Source organism: Agrilus planipennis, unplaced genomic scaffold, assembly GCF_000699045.2.
Source record: "Agrilus planipennis isolate EAB-ADULT unplaced genomic scaffold, Apla_2.0 scaffold241, whole genome shotgun sequence".
NCBI lineage: Eukaryota > Metazoa > Arthropoda > Insecta > Coleoptera > Buprestidae > Agrilus > Agrilus planipennis.
The window spans coordinates 243457-253998 of record NW_020439027.1 but is presented as its reverse complement, the minus strand read 5'-3'; the positions used below and the strand labels follow the sequence as shown (position 1 = coordinate 253998).

General features: G+C 34.0%; 1 protein-coding gene across 1 annotated transcript in view; it reads left to right on the top strand.

The window, feature by feature from the left end:
- The window catches only part of LOC112904991 (potassium voltage-gated channel subfamily H member 8-like), a 205238-nt gene that overhangs the window by 74856 nt on the left and 119840 nt on the right, over positions 1 to 10542 (top strand). The window contains exon 2 of the mRNA XM_025976430.1: positions 5523 to 5626. Within this exon, the coding sequence (XP_025832215.1) occupies positions 5551 to 5626 (76 nt within the window). The 5' untranslated portion in view covers positions 5523 to 5550. The remainder of the gene's footprint in view (positions 1 to 5522; positions 5627 to 10542) is intronic.

Genomic DNA, 10542 nt, shown 5'->3' with positions numbered 1-10542 from the left:
TTTTATAATAAGTAACTTGAACTCTGGAGAATCACTTTAGCGTAAGGTTATTCAAATTCACTAAATGGTTATCGAGGAAAAAATGAAAAATTAGCTGAAAATCTCGTTTTTACTTGATAATATAGTAACAATATTTATGAAATAAATGCAATTTTAAAGTTTTAATTGTTATTTAAACATATTAAAAAGTTTTACGCTCATTATTAATAGATATTGAAACTAAATATTTTTTTGTTTCGAAGTTGAAATCAAGGCATATTCACTGCCAAAAGTCAGTTAAAAATTTTCCATATTATTCGTTATTTCTTATTTTATTCAATGTTTTTGGTCAAATTCCAAATTTTCTCTCAAACCTTATACTTTTTATTAGTACAGATAGCGTTTATTTACTTCATGATATGCTGCAAAACATAATTAATCACGAATTTCTAATTTTATGTACTCCTATCTCCGATTGTACCTCCCGAACATCCTTAAGGGATGTTCTACTATTAGGGAAATGCGAAGATTAGCTCAAAATAGGAAAGAGTGGAGGTGCATGTCTAGCCAGTCTTAGGACTTTCGATAATGAATTTATAATTTTTTCCTTATATTAGCATAAAGGATGCCTCTATACGTAAACAACCGTTTGAAATACCAGCGCGATTTCGTAAAAAGGAGCTAGTAGGTTTTATTCCAATAAAGTTTTTAATTAGGAAGGGTAAAGTTTAACCTACATTAGATTACTGTTCTAAAATAGTTAAAGATGTAGGTTATTCTAGTTTTAGGGAAATGCGAAGATTAGCTCAAAATAGGAAAGAGTGGAGGTGCATGTCTAGCCAGTCTTAGGACTTTCGATAATGAATTTATAATTTTTTCCTTATATTAGCATAAAGGATGCCTCTATACGTAAACAACCGTTTGAAATACCAGCGCGATTTCGTAAAAAGGAGCTAGTAGGTTTTATTCCAATAAAGTTTTTACTCCTTTAATCAACTCTGATTATTTTATAAAAGGGTTTTCACTAATTTTTGGTTAGTAATAAAAAAATTAACCTCCACAAATTTAAGTGTAGTTAAACGCTTTCTATTGTCAATACGATAACAATTTTAGTTTTAATTTTCAGTTCAATAAATATCGACCCGTTTCATTATTTTTTGAGCTTTATTTAATCCCTCACAAAATTGTACCAAATATTTTCAATAGATACATTAACAATATTCAGCGGTTAGAATTAATGGATTGACAAGGAAATTATTTCTACATTTTAATAAATTCATACAAGTATGAACAATTACTAACTCTGAATTAGCTAATAAAGATAAATAAAAGAAACTGATATTCTACTAAATTACGTTTGAATGTGGGTGTAATTGGAGTTGGTTGAATTAGCACCAATTTTCCTTCTTTTCGTTTCTTCTTTTTTGAACGGACAAGAGATCGATAGGCTTGTAAGGACATATTTTACATTTAAATCTAAATTCGTCTCTTTTATTTGTATATACGCCTCATAATTTACCATGTATTTATATATCTTCAGAAATAAAAAATTGCTGTAATAAATTACTCAGTATACCGCAGAAGTAAAATATGATCTCCTAAGTTTCTAGGTCACTATCAGAGCTTTCCTGTTACATAAAAATTTGAGATAAGTAGACCTAAAGAATAAAGCGAGGCTGGGTTACGTATAATTATGTATCATAAAGTCATGAATAAGCACACTAATTTACTTGCATAATGCATCCCTTAGAAACAAGAATAGTAACATGCTAAAAGGATTATCATGAGAGAAAATTAAACAAAAAGCTAACGGCAACTTTTATAAAGAAAGTCCAATTGCAATAAGAAGAAATACTGGTTGTTCAATGTCTAATTATTATCTTACTTTTTTATTATAAACCTTGGATAGACAGCTTCAACTGAAGGAAGTCTATGACTAACAACATTCAATAAGCTTAAGACGATTATCACTTCCGATATAAAAAAGAAATGAACTTTAAATACAATTCATTAGAAAACTGCACTACTGTTCGTTTCAAGGAGTTATAGGTATGCCCCTTCCCTTTATTAGGATGGGCCGTACCATAATTTCAAATTCAATCATATTTGTCCGCGGAGCTCATTTCCCCACCGATCATTGAGCGATAACTAGAAAAAAGTGTACAGTACCATTTGCAAAATTATTTAAACTGCCTCGTTAAAATTTAAGAAAATGCTTTATTTAAAAACATATTTAGCTAAAAATAATAACAAGTGAATTAACTTAACGTTCTACACACCTATAAAACTTTTGCTTTGTTTTCTATTGTTAATTTATATACATTTTTGTTTTAAAAAATTGCTAAACATTTTCGTCTTGTACTGTACGGTTCTAGCCGATCTTCTAAGACCGCCCATCGAGAGTTCTGCTCGTTCAAGCTTGTTCTAACTATTTTTGTCTTGCTCACGCCTAGTGTGTATTCTTTCTATCTTCGCGCAAATTTCTTCAAGGTCGCAATTCTAACAAATTGAAATGGACTGTACTATCATATTGATCAACATGAAATAGCACAATTCCCAGAACTTTGGAAACATTACTGGTATTTTGTAAGCAATATTTTTATTGAATAAAGCAAAATTTAAGGGAAAAACGGCTTATTCTGTGTATTTAATTTTTATCTATTACTATTCAACAAATTTTCAATATTCCAATACTTGTAAATTACATATTTGACAATAATTTCTCTACAATAGGTAAGGTAGACGTATTTCAGCATATTTACTTTTGTGGTGTTTGAATAGGTAATACTATGTATATAAGAACGAAGGATTAAAGATAAATAATGCGGAAAAACATCCTATCAGCTATGGTATAGAGCTTTCGTCCTAATTCGAATCATTATCTGGGATTTGTTGGGTTGGCAGAAACCGTATTTACTTAGTATCAACTAATTGCCTAGTCACTGATATCCTTCATCATATATGACAGAAATCTTCGCTTTAATGCTAATAAATAATAATCCCCTTTGCTCGTAATAAATAGTAGGGACTGCGGCAACAATTTCAGGACCTTGTTTCATATAATAATGTCGCCAACTGATTCTCTTTCTTATTGTTGAGTTAATGCGCTTTTACTAGGTATATAAATTCCACTAAAGTAATTCGAATATTAAAGTCTCTCCTCCTTTTCTTCCACAGGAATTGACTACTTCGATTCTTAAAAGGATTTATATTTCCAGTTGAGTTAAATTCAATATGATATCTACTTTATACAGTAAAAACATGTATATTTAAGTTAAGTTCATATTATTTAATAACAATTTGTGTCTTTATTAATATTAATGCAGCATTATACACATATATCATCATCATTACCATAAGGTCGTCAATCCTAAGACTGGTTGGACACGTACCTCCGCTTTTTCCTATCCGGAGTTAATCTTCGCATTTCCCCAAAACTAGAATAATCCACATCCTTAACTATTTACAAACAGTAATCTAATCTAGGTCTACATCTACTCCTTTTAACTCCTGTTTCTGTCTCTAATATCTCTGACTAGACCTTCATACTGAGAAGATGTCCTATCATAGAGTAGCCCTCTGTTCTATTTTCTTCTCTTCTTTTTTTTTTATTTCTAACCCTCTTTATCCACGGTATCCTCATCATTCGCCTGTGACACCACATACACCATTAACAACCTTTTTCGAATTTCTAAATTAACCGTTCGTGAGCATAGACTCGACCCTGCCCCATCCTCTGCTTTATATCCCTACTACTCCTTCCGTCCTGACTTATCTGACTTCCTAGACACCTAAAATCAGCCACTTCTTTTAACTTATCTTTATATTCGCTCTTATACAGATATGTATAAGTAATAATGTAACATTAATATTGTATGTACTTATCGTATACAGGGTGTAAGAGAAATAAGTGTCAAGCTTTGGGGTGTGTGAACTAGATTCAATAAACAATGATACGGTGAGTTTAGCAGCGTAGTTAAGAGTAAATATTTCGTCAACAACAGACGAAAACATTTGATGAAGTGAAGAAAATAGTAATGGCCAGTCATCGAATCGCCGTTAGAGAAGTTGCTGAGCACCTAAACATATTGATTGGCTCCTGCCATTCAATTTTTACCAATAATTTGGACATGAGATGGGTAGCCGTGAAATTCGTACCAAAACTGCTCAATTTCGACCAAAAACAGCATTGCATTAACATTGCTAAGGAGCTGTTGGACTCAACGATGCAAATTTGCTTCAGAGAGTTATAACTGGTGACAAATCATGGGTTTATGATTATGATGTGGAAACCAAAGCTCAATCAGCCAAGACCGAGAAAGGCGCGTCAAGTTAGGTCGAATGTGAAGGTTTTGCTTACAGTTTTTTTTCTTCGAAGGCAGGGCCGTGGTGCATCGTGAGTTTTTGCCACAGGGGAGAACGGTCAATAAGGAATATTACCTGCAAGTTACGCGTAATTTGTGCGAATCAATCCGCCAAAAACGCCCGGATTTGTGGAAGAAGAAAAATCTTTTGCACTATGATAACGCCTCTGCTAACACATCGTTGCTTGTGCACAAATGTTTGGACAAAAACAACATACTCATAATGCCACAGCCACCGTTCCCCAGATCTGGTCCCCTGTGACTTTTTCTTGTTCCCGAAACTGAAGAGGCCCATGAAAAGGCGACGTTACGCTACGATTGAGGAGATAAAGGCGGCATCGAACGTGGAGCTGAACAACATCACAAAAAATGCTTTTTTTGAAGTGCTTTGAGGATTGGAAGAAACGTTGGTGCAAGTGTATAATATCGGGTGGTAATTACTTTGAAGAGGATAAAATAGATATTCATGATTAAATAAATAATTTTTGAAAATACATAAAATTTGCGATACTTTTTGAACAGACCTCGTAAACCATACACATATATATACAAACGTATACCTAAAATCATTCACAAGCCTATACGTTTGCTAGAAAGCAGAGTAGGCATGAACAAATTATCTAAATAATCGATTATTTTTAGTTTTTAAAAATAACCGATTAATCGCTATAATCAATCAATGGGAACATTCGAATATCAAAATTAATCGATTATCTCAATTGATTACTTCGATTAATCAGAATAATCGATTGTTACATTTAATAATCGCCCAGATCTAATTGCTATAATGTATAATGTTACTCTAAGTATATAAAAATTTTGTATTTCATTTGTAATTTCTCATTTTTAACGAGGGTGACAAGTCGGACGCTCTATTATGTCTATAAACAAAACTACTGATGTCGGTGATAGAAAAGGTCGATTTTAATCTCAATTATATGATCAGATCACAACAAAAATCCGCCGATTCATTGATTTTTATATTTATACATATCTCTTAAAAACATTGACAGGCACTGTTTACAGTTAATGTGGAGCAGTGGAGCTTTGCCCGTGATATTAAGCAAAGTGCGTGATTAACAATTGAGTCAATGTTTTTGAAATGTACAATATGATCCTTCTAATACCCTAACGCTCTGATATCTTTCATTATCAATAATTGTTGTTTCATGTTTTCAGAAATTACCTCCGAAGAAACAGCAACCCCATGCCCGCTCGCAAGGGGCTGCTTGCGCCCCAAAATACTTTTCTTGATACAATTGCAACAAGATTTGATGGAACACGTAAGTATATAAACGAAATTTTTCGCTTGACTGCGTCCTTTTATGGAAAAGCTGGAGAGTTAAATTTACCTTTTAAATTAGCTTTTATTGTATTTTGTATCCGCTATTCTCTTTCTAATGAAGGCGAGTAGCATAGCAACGGCTAAAATATTAAAATTCGTTAAAAAATAATTGCGGTCTCTGGCTCTTGGAAATTGCTATTTAAAATCAGTTTTTTGTAAAGATTGATATAAATGATGTGGGCGTTTAGCGTGTCGTTTTCGACTCCAGTTGAGATTAAAGAAAAATTTTATTGCTTGTTTATTAAAGTAGCCGAAAAACATTTCAACTCATATTAACTGAATTAATTATTCGATATATTGGTAATTTCAGAAAACAATGTCGATTCTTTTGGGCATTTAATATTTTGTAATAGTACCTACAGCGTCATTACCGACGTGGCTTCTCTCTTTTCCAAAATTCTTTATAGTGGCATGCAAAGTGAGACACGACTAGGGTTGCCAGGTGTCCCGATTTGCGCGGGACGTCCCGATTTTCAGGGTCTGAGAACGCGTCCCGATTTTCACCTCATCGGGACGCTAAATGTCCCGATAAATCAATAAATTTATTAAAAACCCATTATTATTAGAATAAATAAATAAAAATTACGCATTACCTATTTTTAAATTTCTACTAGTTCAACTCTGACTATTATTATGTAGGATTAAATTCTGACATAGGCCTACTTGCAATGTTAGTTGCGAAACGCAATAAATAAAAGTTTTATTTAAAAAACGTTGTTTTTTTGTTTGTCCCGATCTACAACCCTAAATCCCGATTTGTTTTATCTTCTGCCCCGATTTAAAACAAATCGGACCTGGCAACACTCAGTAGTTTCCTTATTTGTACACCCTACCTGAAGCACGACCTGTTAAGATTTATGTGACCTTGATATGGATATCTTTACTAAACATTTCTTTGTTGTTGTCTTTTCCTACTATTAACCAGTACAGAGTAACCGAAAGAAGAACTCATTAGGCGCAATTGTCTAAACAAGAATAAAATTGGTCAAAAAAGGTAATATTTAAAGTATTAAAGAAGAATATACGGTCTAAAGTAAAAAAAATATATACCGCACGTTAGAACAAGCACAACATCATCATCATAGGGTCGTCAATTCTAAGACTGCTTGGACACGTACCTCCAAACTTTCTTATCCTTAGACAATCTTTTAATCATTTTCCTAAAAGTAGAACATCAAACATCTTTAATTATTTGTGAATAATAATCTAATCTAGGTCTACCTCTACTCCTCTTAACTCCTGTTCCTGTTTCTAATATATCTCTAATTGAAAGAAAAAATTTGGATAGGCATTACCTAAAAAGTGTATTATTTGTTGGCTGGCATGAATAATGTACTTGGGGTATTTAGAATTAGGTTCCTTTACGTATAAAGTGCACCTTTGTATATTTATAGATGTGCTTTATTACATTAACCAGTTTAAAACAATCTTGATCTATATTAGAAGCTGAAGGGATGTTGATAAAGTTTCAGTTTATGAATGTTATCGGGAACGTAACAAAGTACGTACATATCTCATCTGGCGTCTGGAATTGGGTGGCAGGGACAATGTGGGTGGGTGAAAAGGGACCGCCCGGTTGCCACAGAGAGTGGATATTTAGATATTCTAATAGTAGCGGCAAGGCGAAGCCTCCCGATAACATGTATGCCACTGCTGTGTGCCATGCTGGGCCAGCAAGATAAGCGTCGCGGCGGGCGCGGAGGTCTGCAGCCGATAAAGACGCTCAGCGTCGCTGTTCTGTTTCTCGACTGATAGCGTCGATAGCGGATAGAGAAGGCAAGTGCGAAGGGTGAAGGGGGAATGAAGGGTAAAAAGGAAATAATAAAGCAATGTCGCCTGTTCCGTCCCGCCAATAATAAACGGTCACTTGGAACTGCTTTGTTTTTTGTTTAGATTATACTTTAAACATCTAGATAATAAAAAGGGTAAAGGATACATATAAGGGATGATTTAATTCTGTAGCTTTGTTTTTTTTTTTTGATGTTTTAATCTTTGACAGATAAGTCGTCAGCTTACAACGTTTTATTATTATTACCCTTCAATCAGCAATAGAATAAGTGTGAATATCGCTTAACATTGCCTAGAAAATGACATAAGTAATTTCAAGATTGAAGATTAGATCTCTTAGAAATTTCTGAGATTCAAAAATTCTTTAAATTTAATGATAAAACCACCAACTATAAACAAAATCTTGTAAACACTTCATGTTATAAAATTTATTAAAAATTCTTTGATAATAAGCAAAATGCTTCATTTATTTTAGCGTCACCAACTAGCGTTAAATTAAATTTGTAGTTAAATATCTAGCACATGTTTTCGATATCATTGGAAAACTAGGTTTTCGTTATCCATATTTTTACACATCCATTCTATCAAAAAAATAATAACAACTGATAAGTACTTAATGGAATTATGGTTTGTACATAAATTATTAATCCTTCCATTAAAAAAAAAAAAATAATTATGTTCAAAAATTGAATTCAGTATTTCCGCCAAATAGGTTAAAGTACCGTCTTGCTTACATGTTATAATTTATATTTACAAACACTTAACATTAATTTTTAAATTTAGGTTAAATAACTATTGTTTGTTTACGTACATTATCTATCAACTATTTGATGTAAAATTCGTAATTAAAAATAGAAATTAAGTCGTCGGCAAAGTGGTTTCATATTACGAAGTGATAAAAAAAGGGCAATTCTTGTAAAGGCAACGACAAGTAATCAAAAAATTTACCTTAGCTGGCATATCATATATATAATCTTAGACATGTCGAAAATACTATCAGAAACAATTGCTGAAATCTAAGTTGTCCAAAAAAGTAATCCGTGCTATTTCAATTAATCCTAGGTACCATTAGGATTATGATTTGTATCCACTGTAATTCGTAAATACATCAGAAAAAAACCAACATCCGTAAAAAAGATGAAATTATTTGATATACATATAGTTATGACATGAAACTGCCGGAACAGAATAATTTCAAATCGTTGAAATTTCTCGCTAGTAAGGATTACGGTGAAACAAATCATAAACGAACTCAAGTCAGATCGCAGTGTTATTAAACGCAACACATCGACATTATTCAATCATTGAAAATTTATGGTTCGCGTACCCATTCACACCTATTTGTTACCTAAATAAAAAGTTCAGCAACCGTGGATGCAGATCGATCGTCCGATTTGTCACTTGATTTTATTTTTCATGAGTAGATCCCATAGTGCAGGGTCGAGTCGCCTTTAATAAAAAGAAGTCACATCTATACTCGCGAATGATTAATTTAGAAATTCGGAAAAAGATTGTTAAAGGTGTATGTTTGAAGCGCAGCACTGTATGGGTGTGAAACATGGACGGTGGACGCGGCGGAAAAGGAAAGGTTAGAAGAGTTTGAAATGTGGTGTTATCGGCGAATGATGACGATACCGCGGATAGAGAAGGTTGGAAATGAAGAGGTATTAGAAAGAGTAGGAGAACAGAGGACTGTATGGGAGTCAGTAAGAAATAGGCGAGATAGGTTAGTAGGACATCTTCTCAGGCATGAAGGTCTAGTCAGAAACATATTAGAGGCAGAAACGGAAGTTAGGAGGGGTAGAGGTAGACCTAGATTAGATAACTGTTCTCAAATAGTTAAGGATGTGGGTTGTTCTAGTTCTAGAGAAATGCGAAGATTAGCTCAGGATAGGAAAGAGTGGAGGTACGTGTCCAATCAGTCTTAGAAAGAATAGGAGAACAGAGGACTCTAAGGAAGTTATTAAAAATAGGCGAGATATGTTGGTAGAGGACACCTTCTTAGGCATGAAGGTCTAGTCAGAGGCGTATTAGAGACAGAAATAGGAGTTAAGAGGAGTAGAGGTAGACCTAGATTAGATTACTGTTAGCCAATAGTTAAGGATATGGATTGTTCTAGTTTGAGGGAAATACGAAGATTAGCTGAGGACGACCTTATAGGGGTGGGTGAAGTAGATCCTATATAAACGACTCAAGTACTACTATCAATACCAAAAAAAAAATGAACAAATGTAACATGAGAGATAAGTGAGGGTAGCAATTAGCAGAAGGGAAGATCTAATAATGGCTAGAAGATGTCACGTAGGTGGACAATATGAACATGACAACTGTACCACTTTCAGGCAGAAATCTTCAAGTTCAAGATTATACTATTAACACCCGATCGAAGATAAGTCACATTTCCTCGTTGGCCTACTTGTCAGGAAATGGCTGCACATGCATTTTATTCGACGATATGCACCACACACCAGGGCCGAGACGACGACGCCGATGCCACACGAGGCGCCTGAGTACCATCGATTATATTTATTGCTCAAGTTGCTGGCAACTTTTATTGTTCTTGCCACCTTCCACATGTTTTATCTTGAAACTTACAACACGAGATCGTGCCGGAGTTACAAGTTCGCTCACTTCGACTCGCTTCCTTTTCTCCATGCTCTCTAGCCCCGAGATCAAAACTTATGACATAGTGCAATGTTTTACGTATAATGCACCTACATACGTACGTATGTGTGTACGTACACTGCGCGAATCTGGTCGAACCATCTTCGGACAACAAACATCTTTAGTGATCACTTTTTGGCCTCAAGATATATACAATTTAGATCGGTTCTCGCGACTACAGTTGCTTTCTCAGGAAAATATGTAATCAATAAATTCGAAGATGCCACGTCACAGATAGACACCCATAAAACAGTTAAAAACTTATCAGCGTCAAATCAGAAATGCGAAAGTAGATTAATACAGTAAGGAAGCAATCAAGTGTCACGTAAGCGGAATTTTACCGATTTTAAATTTCCCCTTTATAAAAATACTAAATAATCTTCGCAGTATGATGCGTGGTGA